Source organism: Oreochromis niloticus, linkage group LG7 (genome assembly GCF_001858045.2).
Source record: "Oreochromis niloticus isolate F11D_XX linkage group LG7, O_niloticus_UMD_NMBU, whole genome shotgun sequence".
Taxonomy (NCBI): domain Eukaryota; kingdom Metazoa; phylum Chordata; class Actinopteri; order Cichliformes; family Cichlidae; genus Oreochromis; species Oreochromis niloticus.
Window position 1 is genome coordinate 13407933 of NC_031972.2, and position 24379 is coordinate 13432311.

The window sequence follows — 24379 nt, forward strand, 5'->3', positions numbered from 1 at the left end:
AAGCGTATGGACACTCAGCCTATTTTCCCTAATTTTGGATCTGTACAACACCCATGGATTTAAAATGAAGCAGTCAAGATGCAAATGAATTTTTTGCATTGAGCTTTAACAATTTACAGTCCCGCCTTTTACACAGGCCAAAGTAATTGGACAAACTAGCATTATTATAAATATAATGATTATTACTTAAATGGGAATCCGTAGCAATCCTTTCCACAGACATCATTAAATGCTGCATTTCCTCGCTCGAGATGCTCTGCCAGGCTTTTGCTGCTTGTTTGTGAGTCTCTCTGCTTTCAGCTTTGCTTTCACTAAAAAGCATCTTAACTCAGCTGAGGTCATGTGAGTGACTCTGCCATTTAAGAACATTCCCTTTCATTGCCTTAAAAAACCCGTGGGTCACTTTTGGGGTTTGAGTCATTATCCATCTGCACTGTAAAGCACCAGCCTTTTAGTCTTGCAGCTTTTCAGCACAGTGTAAGCTATACGTTTTAAAAATTCATCCTGTTGCTTCAACAGTCACTTCATCTAGAAACGCTCGTGAACCAGTTCCTCTGGCAAACATACATGCCATGTCATTTTGAAAGAGGATGTAGTATGAGCTTATCCTTGCCTATGTATATGGTTTTTTTTCTCTTAACATCTTTCTGGTACAAATGTATTAGTCCAGATAACTGAGTATACCAGAACTGGGCGGTCTTTTGTTTTCCTTTCAAATTGGCCTTTTTGTTCCCACACTTGATTTACACTGACCACACCTTGGTCTAGTTTAGAGTTCATATGAATAGCTACCAAATGCAAAGTCAAACCCCAGAGTCAGCTCCAGATTTATTTTAAACAATGAGAAAACAATCAGGAACCACACCTGCTGATGGAGCAGCTTACTGTTCAAATGTCCAACTACTTCTGAGCTGCAAGTAATGAAGAGACTGTGTAAAAGTGGGTGTACTTACCAGCCAGTTAATGCAATTTTCACTTACATTCACACTTGCTGGGGATTTATGTTTCGGTGGGGAATCTGTGCCACAGCTATATCATAACCTCTGCTACATTCTAACTAGAAATATAACTACACAACAACTGATTACTGCAGTGCATTTCTGGCTACATTTTCGTGGCAGTTTTTGAATTTATTAGGGATCGAATGATGACCATTGCCTCAATATAAGTGAAAAAAATCAGAACGCCAATGTAAGAACTTAGAAACATCAGCAAATTCCTAGAGACAGACTGCTGAAAGTATCAGAATGGATATGAGTGAATGTACTAAGAAATGGAAAAACAAGAAGGACAAATATGTTTGCCCCACAAAACCCGACTGCAACAAAGAGTCCCAGGAGGGAAAAAATATAATTGTCCAGCCCAAGCATAAATACTGGCAACAATGTCTGCCACTTACTAGGTTACATTGTAGACACTTCAAGGATTCCCCACAGAAGTCTAAATCACATCTTGTGGTCAGTTTTGAAACACCAGTTAGCCCAACTCTATTCATGTCTTTGAACCGCTGGAGGAAGCTGGTACCCAGAGAGAACCCGCACACATGCAGGGAGTCATGGACATGTAAACTCCACACAGACTGGTTTAGAACTCAGGACCTTCTGGTTGTGAGGCAATAGTGCTAACACCACCATGCAGCTCACTCACACGAGTGTGGGTGGCCGTCTGTCTCTCTGTGTTAATTGGGCGACAGCTTGACAACCTGTCCAGGGTTGTCAATCTGTCGTACCCCACCTCTCACCCTATGACAGCTGGGATAGGCTCCAGCCCCGCGTCAATGGATAAATGTAGAAAGTGAATGGACAATTAATGCAATATTTTTGTTACATTCTTTGAATTAAAACTGGAAGTCATCCATTTTGTTTTTTAAAAACTGTCAGTTTTTTTTTGTTGTTCATTTGTCCTTGTTTAATATCAGACTTTTGAATTTTTCTACTGCATGGTAGTGGTTTTCTTTCAATTTACAAAAGTCTACTTTACAAATAATGATTGTGATATGGAGGCTAAAACTGTCAATTTATTGCAGATGTATTTGATATAAAAAACTGAATATACGTTTTGGGTTTTTGTTTTTTTTTTAAAAAAGGGCAGAAATGATTTAAACAGCAGAGTCATCTGACTGATTCGGTGCACAGCCTCACACACTTTGTTCTGCATCTGTTTTTTGTTCTAAATGTCACCCTAGAAGAGCACCAAGTGTGTCTGTGGAAAGCTTTCATCAAACAGGCAACATTTAAAGGACTTCAAGTACAAAGCCCTGTCATGTTCAACAGTGCAAATGTTTAATATCAAAGCAGTAAACGTTAAACTTTGACAAATGCCGCTGCTTCCGACTCTACAAAACAGTTGACAATTCACCCTGTAGATATTTTGTTACAGTGTGTGTGTGTGTGTGTGTGTGTGTGTGTGTGTGTGTGTGTGTGTGTGTGTGTGTGTGTGAGAGAGAGAGAGAGAGAGAGGGAGAGAGAGAGAGAACCAGCTCAAAGAAGCTTCATATTGCTCTTTCAGTTTTTTCCATTTCACTTGAGAGAGAGTTTCTAGCCGCTTGCAGGTCTGGGCTTGTCCACTTCTTCTATTGATCAGTTTTTTTGAGTCATGTTGTGACGTAAACACAGCAAATTAAACATGCTGTGGCATTTCACCTCGCCTCAGCTTTGAAAAAGCAAATCTAAACAAGGTATTAGTGCGTTCATATATTTTCTTGTCGTCATTACAACAAAAAGACAACTAAGACAGTTTCGACGTTTGAAATTTCAAAGGAAAGTTTTCAGGCTTTAAAGGAAAAAGGTTCTAAAAAGGAATCATCCTGCTTACTGTTTTTGCTGACATCAAGCTCCCTGAGATTGATGAGGTTTGCGATCGCTGCTGGCAACACTGTCAGGTCGTTATCTGGCATGCTCAGTCGGTTGAGTAACTGGCAGTTAAACAGTTGCTTGTAGAATGAGGAGGGGGGGAAAGAAAATATAAACACCGTGTGGTTTAACTTGTGGTTCACCTATACAGTCTCATGAGAAATGTACAAATGTCCTGACTTTTAATAAAGTTCAACTGTATCCTTCAAAGACTCCTAGCAACAAAGATGCACACACACTGAAGGTTTCTATACATCACAATGCATGCCTTACTTTAGGCAGCTCCTCGATCTGGTTGGCATCGAGGTAGAGTTCTTGCAGGGTCTTCTCAAAGTTAAAGATCTCCTTAGGAACAGTCTCCAGGCTGCAGTGGGAGTAGTCCAGCGATGTTACGATCTCCTCCTCGCCCCGCAAGCAGCGGCATGGTACCAGACGAACAAACAGGCTCCGCTTGGACATCCTGAGGCACTGTGGAGGGAAAATGGAGAGATATGAAGAAGGATACTAAGATGATAAGGAGGCAGACTGGTGACCAATGCTACTTTCACACTTCACTTCCTGTGTAACACAAGGATGTTGACATTTGATCAACTTTAATGAAATGGAAATGATTAAAATCACACATTTAATCTGTATGACACAACGAAAAAGCAGCATCAGCCCGTAGTGTAACAAGACTTAAATAGATTAGAAAAATGGATGTGAAACAACAGTCATGTTTAGCTTCTGGTGCGACTTCCACAAATCACTCAGATCATCATTAAAGGGAAATTTCAACATATGTCAACCTGGGTTCTCACATTTAAATCCAAAATGATTATTAGTCATTATTGTTTCTCACAGTTTCTGATAAAGCACAGAAGTAGGAGGAAGTAGTACCCAGTTGATTTACAATTCTGTTTCTTTCAATAGCCACGGGGCTGCCGGCTATGTTTACTTTTGGTCATTGTACTTTAGTCTGCGATATGTGATAAATTTAACCTCCCCGGAAAGCTGTAGGAGGCTGTCTCTTGCTACTCTGTAAATCCCATCACCACATCTGAGGAGGAGAGTAAAACTGTCACAATGGACAAGGCAAACAAACACTGGAATTTAAATGGAAATACTTATTATTAGAGAATTACGCTTAAAAATAATAATGCAGCCCAAAATCTGTCCCAAAGCACAGTACACTGATGTGTAATGGCTCTCCAGGCACTTTTGCAGACGGAACTCTCAAAGCAGTTGGCAAGCTGCATCATGCACACTCAATACTATTATTTCTTCCAAGGGAGTGGGCTGCCAATTTTTTCCTCAAATTTGCATACACTGCACATAATCACTGCCAGTGAATCAATCCACACAGATTTTTACTGAACAAAAATAACTTTTATTTTAGGTCTTCAGTAAATATCCTGAAAAAAAGAGGGACTCTTTCTGTTTACCATTCGGGAAAAGCCAATTTTCACATCTAACTTTCCATAAATATGCCAAATGTGACGCTGTTCAATGAAGTGGAGGATATAAATTAAAAAAGTAAGCCATGAGTCAGCCATTACTTTGGAAATCCTTATCCTTGACTGGTTTCATGCAAAGCTCTCTACAGCAAAATAAACTGATATCGATAAGCCAGAAAATCTTTTCCGCTCTCAATGTGGATGAACAGATTAAAAGGTGGATAGGAGGGGTGTTGTTAAGCGCTGCTGGGAAGTATGCTGAAATTTATATGCATGTTTTCTATAGATCAAATCTACACAGTTTTTCATCAAAGTACAGTACACACTATGGAATGTGACTTTGGTCAACAGGGGCTTTGTTTGGACCATGCAGAGAATGCGACTTTCCCTCCCCCTTGTCTTAATCTGAGTATTGCCATAGAAAATCATCTCAGAATACTTCATTCACTCTGTATCTTGTCTGGCTGACAGAGCCACCGAAGTGTGGTAGCCTTTAAATTTTCTTTGCAGGCTATATGTGGGTGAGAGCGAGTATTTCAGTTAGACTTTGCTACAAACAGCAACAGGATACTTATTTTAGGGGTGATATTAGGCCAATAAAAAGAAAAGACAGACCTCTTTTTCTAGAGAGTGCAAAGTAATAGAGACGGCAGTATGATCTACTTGTTTGCCACAGCTTTTGTGACAATTCAGTCCAAAGTTGTCCCAATGCAGAACCAGTGAGCTATTCTTCCATTTCCCACTCATTAATAATGGCTGCATGTATGCACTCACCCACACTCACATGAAGTATGCACATGTAAAAGGCTGTCAGCCTCCCACACAATCTTCTCTATGGAAGAAGCCAGCTCATGTATAAGTACTTAGAGTAATCTGGGCCATCAGCAAAGGAGACGACAGAGGGCCTGGCTCCATTCAACCCAAGCAAGAAGAACTAAACATATGTATGACGCATGCTATGCAGAGTGGTCAGATAGGGAGGAGGGAATGCAGCATGGATTAACAGAGAAGGTGTAGTAATTATGAGTTAATATAAGGTACGCAAAAAACAAACAAAAAGGTCAGGCAATCAGTGAGACTTTTTACTTAATACCGGTATTTACCGTATTTGAATTTATGACGACACACCTGAAAAACTTTGTTTTGTATCTTAAACAAAACCAATTTTTTTATGCATCCAGAGTGTTAGTTATCAGAGCCGAAGAGCTGTACTGCCACATAAAAACAGTTTTTAATAACACCATTATTCAAGGTGGTGCGCTGCTTCAATGTGAAGATGGACAGAAATGGACAAGATATGCTGCACTGCAGGGCTGGCTGGCCCAAAGAGTAATCTGGAAAGCAGCAGACTAATGAGAACCGTACTGTCTACAACACAGATAGGCTCATCCACTGACCTACATGTTACGGGACTGATGACTGACCACACTCACCCAACTTCAGTCGATCAGGAGCTTTTGACTTCTTAACTAAGAAAATTCAAGACATGCAACGGAGATTTCCAGACATGTTAAGCTCTTGGCTGACTGACATTTTCTTTCTTAGCCTACTTATTTCGGCAAAGTATTTACTTGAACCATCGTGCTAGTAAGTGCTTAGGCTGATGGGACGGAAAAAGGTTAAAAAGTAAAAAAAGACAAAAAATGAAAAAAACTCACTAGCTATATTTGTTCATAGATTTTCAAACTGTGTGGGTGTGTGTGAATAGTCAGCATGTGACTTTGCAGGCACACTTTCTGTGTAACAGTAAATGAAACAATCTAGAGGGCAAGCCAGTCACAGAATCCCACTTAGTTCTCCCACTCAGAGCCAAAAAAACCCCACTTCCCTGTCACAACCCTCTCCCTGTAACTTAAGTGCCTCCCGGGTCAGTGGTGTTGCTATAGATACTACAGTGAATTGTAGAAGCAGCTCTCAGACATAAAAAGTCATTCACAAAACACACAGCTGAGCTCACTTATTAACTGCGTATGTGGAACGCGTCTCACTAATAAAATACAGAAAAAGTTCTATGCAAGAGAACTGTTAGTACAATGAAACTGTGAAAATGGCAGATTTTCAGTTTCTACCATCCATTTCATGCCAGAAATATCTGTGTGAATTCTCTAAAAGCTCACCAAGGTCTTCCACTGTGGCCAACAAGTAGTCAATGGCCAACTTCTAGTTTATCCTGTAGTAGTTTGCTTTTGTGACTAATAAGTCCCAAATGAAAATAATTGGGGTAATTCCCCATCAAATGCTTTCCACAGAAAAGATTTATACACTCTGAGGTAACCAGCAGTTAAGCTCAGCTATAGTACCCACACTGTAGTAATTTGTGCTCCTTCTGTCTTTGTTTTGGTGACTAACTTTTCTCATCTCCATGGCATGCTCTGTCAATTTCTTATCCTCTGTCAAATTAGCATCCGTACACATTTTACAAACTGAGCAGCTCATTTCACACTTTGAGTCGCAGCTACATTATCTGCCAGTCCGCCCGAAAACTGTCTTTGAATCACTGCTTAAGGATCGTGACCATTAATCTAATCCTTAACTTAATTTTAAAATAACACTGTAGTGTTGAAAATGAAAAAGCAAAACATCTGATGGGTTTATTCTGAAATTCAGACTGTTCCTGTTGTGACAGAGGCTATTCTGCAAAACACTGCCAGAAAGCTGAACGTCATCGACTGTATGTAATACGGCCTTCACAGAAAAGCTTAACTAGCTTTAACAGGAATAAAAAGAGAAATAGACTGACAAGTACATCACACTCTAAGATTAGGAAACAGTCTTCACAGCTCAGCTAGTACACAGTACTACTGGCTTCTTTTCACAGGGAAACAACAAGAACACTCTCACAAGTTTCCTAAGAAAAATGATTTGATGATGGATATTTGAAATCATTATCATAACCAAAGATGCTGATGCTCAAGACTCAATGAGTCAACTTCACTACTTCGTTACTCAGCACACCTCACTCAATACACGTCTGTGGGAAACAACCTAGGGCTGACCAATCACGGAAGCGCCACGCCTACAGGAACACGAGCATAATAGCAGCTAAAACAGAGGTTGTGCACCTGTACTTAGATATTCTATTAAAAACATAATTAGAAAATAAAGCATTTATGACTTATAATTCACTTACTAACTTTTAACTTTCACTCTGACCATTCCTCATCATTTTATATTTTCCAAAAAAAGTTTATTTTCTTTCTTTTCCTTTAAGTGAAGCCATGCTTTTTGAGCTTTTAAAGCCCTTAGTTGGAGTTTCTGGAGAAATTAAACAACAATAGGAGATCAACAATAGCAGGTATTGTTGACGCACCTTCGTGTGCATCTTTGTCTGTGTAAATGTCGTGAGTTAAATTGAAATGCAAGTATAGCGTTTGATGGCAGCAAGCGGCTTGTGTTATTAATAGTACTCGGCTGGTTGATATGGCAGAATGTGATTAGTATGGGATAGCTCTTGCCTTATGAAAGGAGCTTTTGATCCAGATTGCAGGGAACTGTTACATGATTTCTGAGCCACTGCTGAAATTTTACATTAGAAATTATGGCGACAGAAACAATGCAGCAGCGAGGAAAAGAGGCACATAATGACCTGCAGACCCCATGGGATACACTTGAACTGCTTCTCACTGTGATGGAAGAGGAAAGGGAAAAAGTCACTTCCTTAATTTGGGGAGGAGTGCTAGTCATTTATAGATTTCTTTCCAAAATGCAGCTTTAACTCCTTTTAAAACTGAATCCTATACTTTACTATGAACACTGATTTGATTTGTCAGTGGAAAAACAAAGTGCAGAACGCAAGTTGTGAGATTTACACAATGCTTATTTTCTCAAATGTCAAGTTGCACAACCTTTAAAAGAACTACAATCCAAGTATATTTCAACATGAACAAGCACATACTAGCACGAGACAGTTGTAATTCAACTTCAGTATTCAAACCACACTTAAAACATTTCTACATCTGTAGACTAAATGTAGACTACTCAGATTTGTAGCCATGACCTAATGCTTGTATAAATATAGACACATAGACAAGATGATCACTAATATTGATATTTATAACACCATCAAAGACAAATTTTTAGTTCACAATTGTTGTAAAACATTGTCAAACTTGATCTAAGATCTAGCAAGACTCCTTTCAATTTTAATTCTGTAACCCCCAAACCTTTGTTAAATTTGAAATTACAATGAACTCATAGTATGAAGTACAGTTGAGAGTAAAGTTGGTACAGTAAAACTGTGTTCTTTACTGAAGAAACATCACAATAAAGTCCCTTGAGATTTCCTTTCCTCAGGACACCTCATTAACAACATTACATTTAAATCCAGCAGGCACAACAGGAGAAGTGTTGCTTGTCAATAATGCAGACAGATTTTGAGTTAAGACAACAAAAATCAAGCTGCTGACTAAGACGCGCAGTCAAGTTTTTTCTACCCCACATATTCTTAATCCAAGAAAAAGTGTAGTTTTTTCAATCACAAAACAACAACAGACTAGAAATACAGCTGAGACAGGTAGAAAGGCAAGCCTGTTGACAGTATCTGTAGCAGCTAAGTGGAACCTGAACTTCCAGTTTTGCTCCCTCTTTGCTTTTGGTTCTCACCAGCGATCTTAGGTCTCAGTGGTCTTGCGTGACTACTGAAAACAAAACCGTGATTGTTTTCTTTGAATTTCTGGTGAAATGAGGCTGTGCAACCTGATCTCCAACAAAGAGCTTTTACAACATCTTCCCAATTTTCTCCTCTAAACAGATTGGCTCTGACAGAATACACTCATACTAACAAGAATCACATCAATCTCAACACTTGCATGCGCCCTACACAAACTCATCAAAATTAGAAAACGTTTATGGAAGGCTTTGGAAATGTAAAACAAAACAGTCCATTATCACTGCTAAACATGCTGAAGCTCTAGAACGAAAACACTATGGGAACACTTAGCTATGAATCAGTTGTTAAACAACATGCTTACAGTAAACGACAAAAACTGCTCAAAAAAACTAAAGAACTTAAATACACGTAATAACTGCAGTGGGAAAGAAATCTGCACATACTCAGGCCGTTATCTGCTGCAACCATCCCAACAATTTGGCACCATTGACTAACAACACACTATGTTTAAATATGCAATCCTCCCAGATACTATGTTACACAGCTATATGCCTCCACCCCAGCTAAGCTCACTAGGATATTTACTCAGAAAGCATTTAAGTTGATTTTAATAGGTGTCATTCTGGGATGGCAAATCCCTTCAAGCTTCATCCTTATTTAGTGCCCTGTGTGTTGATTTAAGTCTCACAGAGGAGAAGCATGTTCAGAAACTTACCTCTGTGTAAGCTACTAACACTTTTGGCCTACAATTTGCTTTTTTTCTTTAAATGGTATAATGTCAAGTAGTGTTTCTCGTCCTCCCTCATTTCATTATATTTTGCTAGGAAAATGGAAAAAGGTGCAGTGACTTTTTGAAACGTGCGTTTCAACAACAATTCTAACAATGTTGAAAGTTTGGTATGACCACCTTTATTTAACTCTCTTACACAGCTTTGCTGTCTATCTTTAAGTTGTCTTCAGGAATAGTCCTCCAGGGTCCATCCCAAAGCTTTTCCCCCCTCCATTCTCTCAGATGTCAGCTTGTTTTTGTTCTGCTGAGATTATCCCACTTTGCTTCCATACTGTTGATGTTTGGGCTCTTGGGAGGCCAATCCATGACTGAAAGTTTTTGATTTTGTGTTTTTAGGCCCAGGTATGGTTTCACTGCATTAGCAGGTTGTTTGACATGCCATAATCATGATTATTGCGCTTCCAAATCTTTAAACATTTATAACAATAAACAAATTGTATGAAGATGCTTTAGAATTAAACAATGACAAGTCCTAAAATCTTACTGTCCCTGAGAAGATATTCAGTGTAGTTTAGTATAAAGCTGAAGACATCTTGAAGTTTCATGCATGGTGTTTTTGCCAAACAACTTTGTTGTTTACTCGCCCATTTTTTTGGGGGACACTCATCAGGTGATGTCATACAGTCTTAAGATATGGCTTAACTGCGCAACTGAAAGAATTGGAAGGTGTGGCATCAATTAGGTGTGGGCAGATGAAGAACACAAGGGTTATGAATAAATGAATGAAAAGAGATGGTATGACTGGAATTTGAAAATGTGTTTTCAGATATAAGCTGAATCTTTAATGAGATTAAAAGAGAAAATGAAACACTCTTTTACACCATCTCCCCTTTAAAAGTGTCCTCTACAGAGGACTGTAATTCTGCTCTGACCGAGTACAAGATGAAACATGATGTGGCTATGTATCAGCAGATCAACAACGACAACCCCGGATAGAGCATCTGAATGATAAGCAGCTTTCAATTGAGTAGCTAACATCACAAGTCTTTTTTTTTAATGTGTATTTGTGTTTGTTTTTTTCGTGTTGTTGTAGTTGTATTATTTTAACAAGTTCAAAATAAGGACATTACATTACAATCTAACAATTCTTGAGTTAATTATGCAAGTTGCAAAATCAGTACAAAAGCCACAACCTTTTATGAACTACCTTGTTGTGTCTTTGGAAACCACTTCCTGGCAACATAAAGACTGACAACATTTCTGCTGAGATGTGCAACAACATGGGTATCCTGTGAGATGGGTTCACCACAGTCGTTAATTGACGTCAGGTTTCTATTTCACCGTATACGCAATACACGCAAAAGAAACATTTACATTAACAGCCCACAGAGAGCAAGATTTCCTAGTGAGCGCCATTTGCAAAAGTTCTACAGCAGACTTGTCTAACACAATAGGTAGACTAAAACTACAAAGTGTTTTAACTGCAGGTAACTGCTACTGTTAAAATGAGAACAAAGTCTATTTCTGAGTCACAGCTGTATACTAGTACACAAATGTAATAAAGTAAAAAAAAATAGTTGAATACAGCTTATTCTTGAACATCACCTGTATGACACTCCATCTACATTGCTTGTAATTGTTGTTTTTTTTTTTACTTATTATTTTTGTATCCCCAGTTATTACTTGATACCCCATTTTTACAATGCACATAATGTCTGAGAGGTCTAACCCCAAGCAAAGAAACCAGAATGAGAAGAAGCACTTTCTAGATCCTCTCTCCTTTAATGTTTGCTCTACAGGAGCCTATAACTCTGTTGAAAACAATTACAGGATCATTTATGATGTGGCTGTATCACAAATCAGCAACAGCTACTCAATTTTAAGACCAGAATGAGATTAGCAAAGAGCTGCAAGATAAAAAGGTCCACCGCTGACCTGCTTAAAGGTTTTGCCTAAATGGCTACATAAATATAGCACAATCCAAACTGGACAACAGAGGTAATTCTTTCCTGTGCACAGCATGTGAAAACTCTTACAAAGATCAATGCATTTGCATGTGAAGATAATCCTTATGGTTATAAATAGCTGCCTGCTCCAACATCCTGTCTGCCGGTAAGTACTTAATTAAATATGATATCCAGCTAAATATGAACCTTTGGGATCCTTTGCACAGAGGAAATACTGATACAAACTCTCCCTGAGTTTTATATTGTATCCTTTTTTCAGGATATATTTAAAATATTTGACTGCAGAGTAAAAATAAATAAATAAAAAAAATCCAAGAAACATTTTGTTCATAATTAGCAAAATTATCATTTAAACCCCAGCGACAATAAACCCATAGGGATAAAGGTAATATCACACCTCCTTACAACCTGTAAAAACAATATGTCTTCCTGAAGCATGATGACTGTGTAAGCTATGATTTAAAAAAGAAAGAAAGAAAAAAAAGCATTTTACATGCCCATTATCCCAGATATTTAAAACCTTTCATTAAAAAACAAAACAAAACACAAAACAGAACGACAACAACAACAAAAAAAACCCTATGCATGTTCATCTTTTTCTCCATGCAAAATACACTTAATGCAAGTCAAATGTACATTTTAAAAATTGAAATGTCTTTTATGTGTATTGGATTGGCTTAAATACCATTTTTCTGTAGAACAGCATGTGACACACAAGAACAGACATCAACAGCAGGAGACACACGGCACTCTGGCCCAACGTATTGGGCTTTTTATGCCGACTATCTATTCTACTCAAAGATAAATCCCACATGACAGTCTGAATACATACGGCTACCTTTTTCTCTACACTAGCTTATCTGGTTTACAATGAGATACAGGCGGATCCCTAGAATTAGCATGTTGATCGAACAAGGAGTTCAAGTGCTATGGGACCAACGTTGGCTTGTGTTCAACTCATGAAAAGCAGGAGGGCTATCTGCTCATATACTAGGCAGCTGTGAATTAGTGAATTATTATTCTTTAATGCAGTGATAACAATCACAGTAACTGAGAACATCTATGGCAATTTTTTTTAAAACAACTTAGTGAAAAATGATACTTCCACAGTAAATACAGATACAGGGCTAAGGCAAGGTAAGTATCCAATATAGTCACTTCTTTGTTTGTATTTAGCCATGTGAGAGGGAGGGGAATAAAGGGGAGGGTGACACAGTCTGCCAAGTCTCAATAACCAGGTCAGACACATTCAGGTCAGAGCCATGTATCCATGTAGACAACTGCCGCATTTTCCTTCTGCAAAGCATGGAAGTGGATAACATTCCCCTTTGTCTTTTTAAAAGTCAAAAAGTCTGATCATTAAATGCCATTAAAAAAAACTAAACAAAAAACAAAACTAAACAGAAACCCAGTAAACTATGAAACTGAGGATAGACTAAAATGAAGCACACATGCTTCCCCTACTCTCATTAGCTCAGCTTAACCTTGTGCAAAGCACTGTTATCAGTTTATCTTGTACAGAAGAAAAAAAATTGCTCATTTCCCCCTTGAAAAAAAATAAATCTATGAGATCATGTATAAAGGTGAGATTGAAAAATACAATAATCTTTTTAATAATACATCAAAGTTACTAGAACAGACTAGCTGTAGACTTCCTTTTCAAACATTTCTACCTACAATATAAAAACCACAAAAGACCAAGCTGTTAAAACACACTGTCAAGCAGAAGTCTGGCTTTTTGCGTCTAGTTGATTTGTCTTGCAAATTCAGTACTGTACAGGATCCTGTAAACATATTTGATGATCTAAAAGTGGCCTCAAAGCAAACAGCACAACTAAGCAGATGCTCAACAAGATACCGGATCACATGCTGAAGGACAAATGCATTCGTAGTTCACTATTTACAGCTGTTCTTTCTATAAGAGTTTCTATAAGAAACTGAAATGTAAGTGAATGTTGCCAAACAAGTTGAATTCACAGAAGAATGTCACTTCTACTTTGTTCACATCATATTTCAAATAAACACATTTGTAAGTGAAAAGATAAAATATGAAAATCAAAATATGTTACACTCCTTAAGGTGTTATCATACACAATGAAAGAACTTAGTAGATGTGCCTTTAAAAGCAGTAAGCAGCCATTTCTAATTCGTTACTGAACAATAGTTTCAGTCCTCGGCAAACTTTGGCATACCATGCATTTATCACAGTGCTGAAAGGCTGCTTACAGAGTAGCTCCATCATCATTAAGCAGCTCTACATCAATAGCCTTCTGTCCCTTGTAATGTGATGTACTTATCATGGATAGAAAATGACCACGGAAATTAGACACTTGTTTGCTGACCTCGGTTTAGGTTACAGGTATCAAATGCACATTCAAGAAAAGCCCTGCATGCAAACACAGTGGGAAAAACCAAGCACTCAAACAAGTAAATGTTGCACTTCGGACAAAGCCCTGAACGTCAAACCTGTTCTCATACAGTTCACATACCAGTTACCAAGTGTCACCTGTCATCGCTATTCAGGTCACAAGACTTGTACATTCATAGTGTCCTTGAGACAAACTGAATAATCGTTTATGGAGATCCTAAAAAAACAATACAAACTCAATTTATTGTATTTCAAACACAGAAGAAGCTCTACTGTTGGTCAAAGTCAGACCTTCGTCAAGCCTGTGAAACTGGATGAATTTCATTAAAAAAAAAAAAAGACATTTTTTTTGTTAACAATCACTGTAAAGGCATCTTTACAATGTGTGCTGGTGGGGTTTACTCCCAGCACAGACTAAGTGAAACCTGTACCCATGACATCACAGTGGGACCATTTCAAAGTCAGTTTGCCACCAAATTAACACAACATTAGGTACATGATGATAATTGCAGCTATTATTTTTTTTAAACACTTGCCATACACTTGACTATTAAAAAACAAACAAACAGACGTTTTGCTGCAGGGTAATATATATGCATCTTTGCTTAAATTGGTCTGTTTAATAACCTAAGATTGGTATATTTTCTGACCTTTTTGAGTTGAGAATCCTAATTGCAGACAGAGCTAGTCTGGCAGGTGTATCACGTCTCCTATCCTACAGGGTGGGACACCACCTTTGTTTGTTGTGAGTTAAATGAATGTTTGACTAAAAGACAGTACTTTCATGTAAGCGAAACTGCTCGTACAGACGCTTCAAGACTGACATTTACATCTCAATACAAAAAACAAACCCCACAACAGGTTCAGGTTATTGCACCACCAACAGCTTAAGGCACCTAAGCACTGTGACATTTTAGCAGTGTAATATATGACATGGATCTACATTATTATAGATATTAGACATTAAATCTGATTGACAGTGCAATACTGAGAAAAATTAGTACAAAGCGTAGTGAAAGATAGGCTACAACACACATGTGTTATTTCTCCATTTCCTTGTTTCAGTCATAAACAAGATTTCTGCTGCAGCAATGCATTTTCATTGCTTTTTCAGAATTACAAATATGGGGTTTTGAACGTTTTTGTCTTGATTCTGTTCTATGTTGTTTTGTGATTGGCTGGTAAGCAAGTATTTCGAAGCAGCACTGAATTTGTGAATTGGTCACCATAAACTTCTGACATTGTCCGAACATTGCCTATAGCAATGGACAGGGATGCCACCACGCTGACATAAAGCAGGTGAAAACACTACAAAATGCTATATAACATGCAATGACTTTTATGATAAATGAAAGACTGAAAAAAGTAAATATTCCTTTTGTGATTTAACCATCAGAATAACTGTGAAACAATCTTGCAATAACTTTTTAGCCAATAGCAGTAGATATGAGAAGCTTCTTAGATTGATAGGCATTGGAATTCAAAACGGTTTGGGACCTTATGAGGCAGTAAGGTACCCTTTAACACATTGAGGCAATCATCTATTTAGCATCACAATGTGTGCACACCAGACGACTTCTTATATAATAAACACGGCAGTGGTACTTATTTGTCTAACACTTTTTAAAGGTTTATTGGAAACAGCCAGGCTTGTTAAAAGGGGCATCATGGTGCATGTTAAGTAGCCAAATTCAGGTTAACAGAACCTCTTTTTTTCAGTCATTATGTTGAACCATGCTTGGTAGGGGTTGCCTTAGCAGCAGTGGAAGTGATGTTCATCATATTCATTAAATAAAAAAAAAAGCTTCCTCAGCAAATGTTTTTGTAACATTTGATTAACTTAGTAAAAGGACATACTGAAGAGGTTCTTCCTGCCTTGGGACTCATATGAACGACATCAACACACAACTCAATTTTAGATCAGATTATAAAAGAATATTTAAAAAACCATTTGCACAATGTTTTGTCGCAATAATCTTAATGTCTTACTAAAAGAATGATTCAACTGTTTTCATGTTAAGGAAATAACACACTGCAAGATACATTGAAAATACTCTTCTTTAACTAGGGAAAACCAGTATGACTAACAATAAAAACAAATGTAACATGATCTTGCTTCTCAGGTCAGAACACAACACAACACTGTTGTATATGCATGGCTGGAAAAGTATTAGCCTTGCCAGCTGATCTGAGACAAACTGAGCAAGCTAGAAAGATCGGATCATCCCTCCGCTATCTTCATTGAGCACAACAGAGCTATAGAGCAGGAAAGAGGGAGGAAAAGGAGGGGGATTTTGACTTATTCATAGCATCTCCCAATCAGCTGCAAACACATTGGACTGCACTGACACTCATTAGTTTCTGCTCCACTTCCCCTTTGGGTGCCTTTATCCTCATTACATCTATATGAGATACTGAAGCCTGCTAAACAAAAAAGTTCCCACTGTCACACATTTCAATAAAGCAAAGGAAGCATCAGTTTCAAATTGGGGGTGTTGGCTGGGGTGGGGGTGGGAGATCGAGGGGGCGTGTCTGGGCATTTTTCCGTTCCCCTTTACTTTTCATTCAGAAAGCCACATTGCCATTGGTGCCACTGTGGGTTTAGGAAATCACCTGCAAATGAGGAAATACTTAATCGTACGCTCAATAGGACTTCAGGAACTTCTGCATAAAGATGTTAGATCTCAATATTTGAGCTGATACATTTAAGTTTGATTAATAATTATGAGATACATCATGAGAGTACATTTGGCAAACGATTAGGAATGGGTGGTTTTGTCTTTCTCACACTGATCTCTTCCTGCTCTAACCTAAATTTTTCAATTCAAATAAAATACTGCAAATAATAGTGGACCCTCAAACTCTTCCTCAGAAAAACCATTTATATATTTATGTTCTGTAAAGCTTTGTCAAGATATTACAGGAAGCACTATAACAGTATCCAGTAGCACAATAAAAAGTTTACTGTCTCACAAACTGTCTCACTTCCCCATTAAACTTACAAAAGGCAGTTCTTTGAGAAGTCAATCACACAGCCAAAGCCCATTTACAGAGACACTTGTTTGTTTTGTTTTCTGTGGAAATAATATCATTAGATCTGACTGCTGGTCTAATTGAGTATTTCCAATATCAATTTCTCTGTGACTTGCCCACACCACACAGTTTCCTCTGTTATCAGCCTAAGGAGATCTAACCCAAAATCAAATTTAGCAGGTCCTCAGCCTGCTGTCAAATATGACACTGTGACCGAACACAAGGCTTCGAGGATGCACTGCTGGTAATTAGTGTGTGCTTAACTGGCAAAAAGAACAACTAAAATTGTAGCTGGTCATATGACATTGTAGGCAGACTAAAGCGTATTGGGGTCAGTGGTCAAAGTCAGCCTCTGCAGTGTGCTTAAATAACAAAACAGTGAGGTGATTGGAACCCCTACATTGAGTTTCTCTCAGTTTCCAAATGTTGCCTGTGCAAACAAATAAAACTGAGTTTCACATTATTGATCTCTCATCTGAGACCTTGCAGTTGGGTCATCGTATCAGAATTTGTTAACTGTACATTATCAAAATACAGATGTGTGCAGTTAATATAGATATAAATGGATCAAAAACAATAATTCTGTAGTATTTGTAAGCAGGCGAGTCATTACTGTATTACCATTACCATTCCATCACATGATTCATAAAAAAGACAAACTGTATTCTATTTACAATACTGACAGTGCGCATTATTTTATCTTTAAGACCCAGCTGTGGCACAAGAAACATAATAAGTGATAATATATGCACTACTCTGAATATTAATTAGGGAGAAAGACGCGATAACATTAAGTCACTTGAGCTGCATGAGCTGTATACCCAATGAACTGCAGTGTATCCCAATTCAATGTTGAGAAAACTTTGGATTATATGTGGAAGCTATTTGGCAACATACAGTGAATAATTTGGAGAAGCCTAAATTGTTCCTTTGGGAGAAGTCCCTAATTAAAGTTACAAAACCAACGTGATTAGCTGGAAAGAGGTGTGCAAAAGAAACACATTCTGCCACCAAGTAAGGATTACTGGAGAAAAACTCATGAGAAACTATAAGTGTATAATTTCTTTCTTTTTCTGTCTTCGTGTATTGCAGCATTACTCATTCATGAATATGAATGTGCCAAGCTGCAAAGAGCCCAATCGGGTTATCAAGCCTCACAAAAAAAATCTCAGTGAGTTTATTTTGAAAGGGTACACAACATTTGATTTTCCTATCCACAAATAATTGTATAAATTAACCATTTTTAATAGTGTCTAATACTTTTGTATGCCTTGAAATCCACCAATCGTTTATCCTTATATCATACTTTTCTAGAGCATTAATATTTCAGCGTCTTGTGTGGAAGATATATTTAATGCATGACACTAGCCGTACAGCTTCCTCAACCAAATGCAAATGATCTTATCATATGCAGACATTCTGAAAACAATGCATTGCACTGCCTACTGCACATAAAATCAGTTATACTATACATTATAAAGGCAGCTTATGGCAATAATACCAAGCTTATCTGTAGCTCTTATTACAACAGACAATGCCTGGCAGGACTTACTTCTAAGAACCTCTTTCTTTCCTCTTTTCCATTTGGTAAACAAACCCCTTTCAAAATGTTTCCATTACACAAGTTCCTCTACAAAGAATGTCACATTTTCACACCACTAAGAAGTCTGATGCCATTTTTCCCCACATATTTTTTAGGGCAACTTGGAGCATTTAATGGTTAGGTACCAATGACTAAAGATGCATTTTACTTTATAAACATATCTGTGCTGATTAACACCAAGACTGAATGAGGCAAAAATACGCTGTGTTAACTGGGTCAGAGAAGCAGAGAAATCATTGGGGGAGAAGCTGAACACACAGATGTATTTAAAGCCAACACACCAGCATGCCAAATGGTATGCAAATTTACACTTTTCACACATAACAAGTCAATACACAGACTCACTGAACTTGTTATGGACCATCCATCCACTCTATGAGAGGCCTACACTCTACTTTATAGGCTATTCATTAAATATTGATGTGTAGAGGCATTGCATTACTTCTCATTTTATTAAGCCAGCTTTTAACAACCCCTGGGCATCAGACCAAGGCAAAAAAAAAAAAAAAAAAAAAAAAAAAAAAAGAAAGAAATCCATAAATGTAGACTATATATGCTATGTTGCCACTGTCCCAAAGTCCTTCCTTAGGATGTCAAAATAAGGTGCCCAAATGGGAAAAAACTAAAATCTTTCTTAAATGCTTTGATGCATATTCAACAGCAATCATAACAAATTAGCCAATTCTATATTAGTCTAGAGTTAATTTTGAAGAGAAGCACAAGTGTTTTTTTATACAGCCAGAGCTAGGTCAGTTAGACTGAAAAGCTGGCATAAATTATAAATATCAGCTCGGGACATCCCTAGTCTTAATATAGCCTGTTCCACATCAAATTAGCTGCTTCACTTACTGTATGAAGAGCATGTCACAGATAACACTCTCTCCAATTAATCCCATGCAATCATCAGCACAGACATGCACATCCCCATAAAAATCATCCTCTACCATGTTCGAAAAAGAAACATCTGCAGCTATAGTCTCTTTCACTGTCATCCTCTAATTCTGCACAAGTATGATAACAGTTTAACCACAACTGGCTCACATAAGGTAGCATGAATCCCATGATCTTGCATGGTTACGTGACTGCACTTCTAACCTCAAACATGTGGTCCATGCTTTCAATCAAATCAACCATTTTTGTCCCACTCTGGTACAAGCTTTTGCGTGCTTTTCTTGCATTTCTTGGCAGAAAAAAAAAATGACAACAACAAAACACTGGTCTTTTCAGGGATTCACAGTCATCCTGGAAAACTGCAAAGGCCCAAAGGCTGATGGTCATAAAACAAAAAAATCTAAACCAAAACAAAACGCATACATATGTGACCCACATGAAAAATAGAAAGCGGTTCATCTCCCTGTCAGTCACGTCTAAAGTAAAATGAACATACAGATGACATTTAACACTCTGGCTATACGACTCCTATAGGTTTAATTTCAGCTTCCACATGGAAGTGAAAACATTTCTATAATCCATAACAGTGAAGGTGCCTCTGGATAATGCAATAGCAAAACTAAACAGCTGTTGATACCAACAATAATTTCAACAAATTACTGGAATGAAGTTCATCACTACGATGTTGTGATGATCATGTTTTAACTGGCCTTATTGGTGGGATTGCTGCAAAGTAAAGGCTCCGCTATGTTGTTATACAAAAAAATAAAAGTTCTAAAAGGATGGAACACAACTAGCCTCACACCACTTACCATGAAAACATTTTTTTAATACACCAAGACAACCAGCTTGTGATGTGTGCTATTAACTCTTCTGCACTCTTACTATTTCTGAAACATTAACTGAAATGAAAAAAAATCATAAATTACTTAATTTTCATAAGCAAAATGTTCCAAGCAAGAGAGTGAGGAGCAGAAAAATCTAAAAATTCTCTCTCTGACCTGACTCTACAATTATCATCTTATCATCCACGACTAGGAACTTTGTCTTCTCTCAACAACTTTTTTCTAAAGCCAACAGGCTTACACTTTTTCATTTGTATGCATTTTAGTGAGAGAAGAGCCATGTAACTACCCCACAGAGATCAATTAGAACTTTCTCAAGGATTTCTGAGGAAGAGACAGAAACTACCTCCATCCTGCTCAAGTGACTACATGTTTAAACACCAGGAACACACACACACACACACACACACACACACACACACACACACACACACACACAAAAACCCAAAACATCTGTATAGCAATTCTTGGGGTGCTATGAGTTTTAGGATAGATCAATAAGAGTTACGCTTTGGAGTGTATTAGCAATTTTGCAAGTGGTGTATAGGGCCCATATTTGAGAAATTTTCACAGCTGGTTACAGTTAGTCACACAGAAGCCCATCACCATAGCAACTTCAACCGCTGCTTAGCTGACACAGGTGGAAACAATTGACAACTGATGGGTCATTAGTCATTTGAATTTCATCATGTGATTGGTGGATCTGAAACCACCAACTTAAACCAATTTATCCATCTGTCAGTGTCCTTGTCTTTGTTTTTAAATCAGCAAGCTTTAAATTGCCAAAGTTTCACAACTAAAGTCTAACATTTACTTTTTTCGTCATTTTAGGTTGTAAGCATTACCCCTTTCTTCCTTCAGCTTTTTCATCCAACCTAACAACGACTTCTACATAAATTGCATCAACTAGTTTAAAAATATATACATATTGATCTAATATTACAATCCCAAAACTTAACTGGTTTCTAACACTGTTTTCAACACATCTCTGCAATGATGCCACTGATTCCCACATCAGGGTTTCCACCACAAAACCTACAGGCTGCTAAGAGTGTAGTTGCTCAGATAGAACGGCAGAGCTGAGTGTGTGTAGTTTTACTCACAGGAGGAGAGAAGTGCGAGACAGACGCTCATTTCTAATTTCCGCATGCAAGGTAAGATGTTTCTATACCACAAGGCGAGCACTTCATCATATTTAACCACTTTTACAAAACAGCAATGACTTATTTGTCGGGCCTGTTTATGAGCTGAACAGGTAAAACATTATTAAGTCAAAATTTAGACAAGTTCTTTAGTAACTTTTCTATATCTAAAAATGGTCAAGTGGACTTTTAATACACTGGAGAAATCCTTGCACATACTGACAAAGTCTGCATTCTGTTATTTCACAAAATGCCCGAAGGCATGGGACAAGTACAAGAGCACTGAATCAGTCAATATAGTCTGCATGTAAAAGAATGAGGAATGTGAAGACACTTCTCTGGTAACCACTACAAACATAGTTTAGATTAAGGAAAGTTATTTCCCCTCAACTCTACCAACAATACTCTACATTTCTAACATGATGACTCAATCACCTGCCAGGAGCAATTTATTAGAGACACAACATAAATTCCACCACATTCACACAAGAAAGTCTGTCACAGCAACGATCAGCTAATTTCCTAACGTGGTAAACACTTCTCACAGGGTATCTCACTATTTGCAGTCGTGGATCAGCTACCAACTCGTCAACAACATCACATGTGCAGTTAGTCACCGAACATGTGCTCTTTGGACTAGCACACTACATGTTACCTACTAACAACAAAGGTAGAAATAAGGATACGAGTCAGATCAAGGCTAGACATGCTGAAGAGGAAACGAGCACTTGTATGGTCACAGAAGCAGAAGATTAAGGAGGGGGGAGAAGGAAAAAAAAAAAAAAAAGGTTTCCTACGTGGTATAAAGCGTCATCAGAAAAGACACACCTTAAGATCCAGTGACAATGAAAAGCACCATGTTACGTACTTGTTTAACAGCCGACACCAGATGTAAACAGAAATAGATAAGCCTGTACAGCCACTTTTCCATCAGTAGATATACCGCTGACTCTGAGTTTAGCAGGATCACTCATTGTTTAAGAAAAACTTTTAACATGATATACCCATAAGTAAACCAGACTCTGTTAAGAACATGAAGTCAAACAGTTTAGAGCTGTTTCGAAAGGAAAAAAAAGATAGTTTTGAACCAGTGTACTTACTAAAGGATATCCAATTCAACATACATAGAGATATGGAAGAATTTCACAGCTAAACCGACATTGATTTGTGGATTAACACTTATGCCAACATGTCTGGTGTATAATAAAGATAAGAAACACAGTTTTACTGCTTTTGGCAGTGTCTTGTCTCCGACTGACACAACAAACTTTTAGGCAAGTGGAACAACACTTCTTTGCCACCTGTGCGAGAAAAGAACAGTAGAGGAAAGAGCCTTTGTTACAGTGAACCTTATCTTCAGTTCTAGATAAGGTCTGTTGTAAATGATCACATGAGGAACTTGATAACCAAAATGCCATGACAGGCCTTCAATACCTCAATGAAACCAGTGTACTGTAAGAATACGACACACACTTCTGTTAGTGATATACAAAATATCCATATACCAAATACACAGCTTTTCCCGATGAGTGGAAATGTGTCTACAAGAATACAAAATTAGTGTAAACAAACACCTTTGGGAAAACATCCAAAATTCGGGCAATTTTCTGCTTACACTATATATACACTTTTAGTCAGTTTCATTACCAATACCTGAATAATCTTCTCCAAATAGCTGAATATCAGCTTGTAGATAACGGGCCCATAACATTGACAAGCAGGGGAAGATCGAGCCTAGTCTTTGTTTACATTTTATTACAGCTGGGAGAGCCTTTGAAGACTGATCTGATAAGGTTTCTGTTTGCTTGACTGACAGCTCCAAATACCAAATTCAACGTTTGAGTTTTAAATCACCCTGGAAGACATTCATGTGAGATTGAAAAATTCAATTACAAAACACTGTGCCCAAAATGCACGTATCGTATTGAAAATGAACATGTAATTGTTCTGCAGTTGTGTATGTATTCGCACAGTTATGGTTGCAGTAGCCTTTGATACCTCCACGCACTTGAATTTTGAGTTTAAATATTACTTTTCATTAAATGACAATCTGTTATCATGACATCCATAGTTAGTATCTCAATCTACTACAAAATATTATCTCTGGCAACACTCCACCTGGTTCAGTACGTTTGTAAAGTTATGTTATGAAATCTAAGATAATCTACACAGATGCAGAAATATCTCCGATTCACCTCTTAACTGTACTTTATAGTCAATTAAGTTCCAGTAAGAAGTTGACACATTAGCGGATTTAATCTAGGTATCTTACTAACGACACTCGATCCCGGGCTTATTACTTGTCTACCTGAGCGTTGCCTTCAAGGTGCCCTGAGACTCAACCTGATTGCATCTCCTGACACCATTTCCCAGAGCGGTGAATGACGAACACTAACAACAAGTCGACAGGCAAGGACAGACCTGCTGAAATTCCTCAGAATAGTCCTGAATTTATCCCGGATCTTAACGGGATTAAATTACAGTGGAGTTAAGTGAGGACACTAATCTGATTAATGAAGCGGCGAGAAAATGAAAACGCCAATATGTTGATAAGTACGGCGCGCTAATCCGTCCTAGACGGTGTAGGCGCAACAAAAGATGCGAGTGTTGCTATTGCGGCGCAGTTATTAATGGCTGGTTTTAGGAATAGTATCAACACTTATAGACTGACAGCTTTAAATGTACTACACCGCTTTCTAAAGCGAATAAATTAGTGCCAAGTGAGCTACATCGCAAAGGGGCAACAGCATACACAGCTGCTGATGCGAAACCTTCCGAAAACACAGATGCTCAAGTCTGTTAATACAGTCCAAAACCTGTTGTTTTAAACCAACAATGCTCTCACAGCCATTACTAAACTACAAGCACCCAGATAATACATTATCGTATAATTCCACATTTAA

General features: G+C 37.9%; 1 protein-coding gene across 3 annotated transcripts in view; it reads right to left on the minus strand.

Annotated features, from left to right (window-relative positions):
• The window catches only part of erbin (erbb2 interacting protein), a 47166-nt gene that overhangs the window by 21981 nt on the left and 806 nt on the right, over nt 1-24379 (minus strand). For all 3 annotated transcript variants that reach the window (XM_005454480.4, XM_005454479.4, XM_005454481.4), the window contains exons 2-3: nt 3126-3320; nt 2815-2932 (exon numbers count right to left, since the gene is read on the minus strand). In XM_005454480.4, the coding sequence (XP_005454537.1) occupies nt 2815-2932; nt 3126-3311 (304 nt within the window). In that variant the 5' untranslated portion in view covers nt 3312-3320. The remainder of the gene's footprint in view (nt 1-2814; nt 2933-3125; nt 3321-24379) is intronic.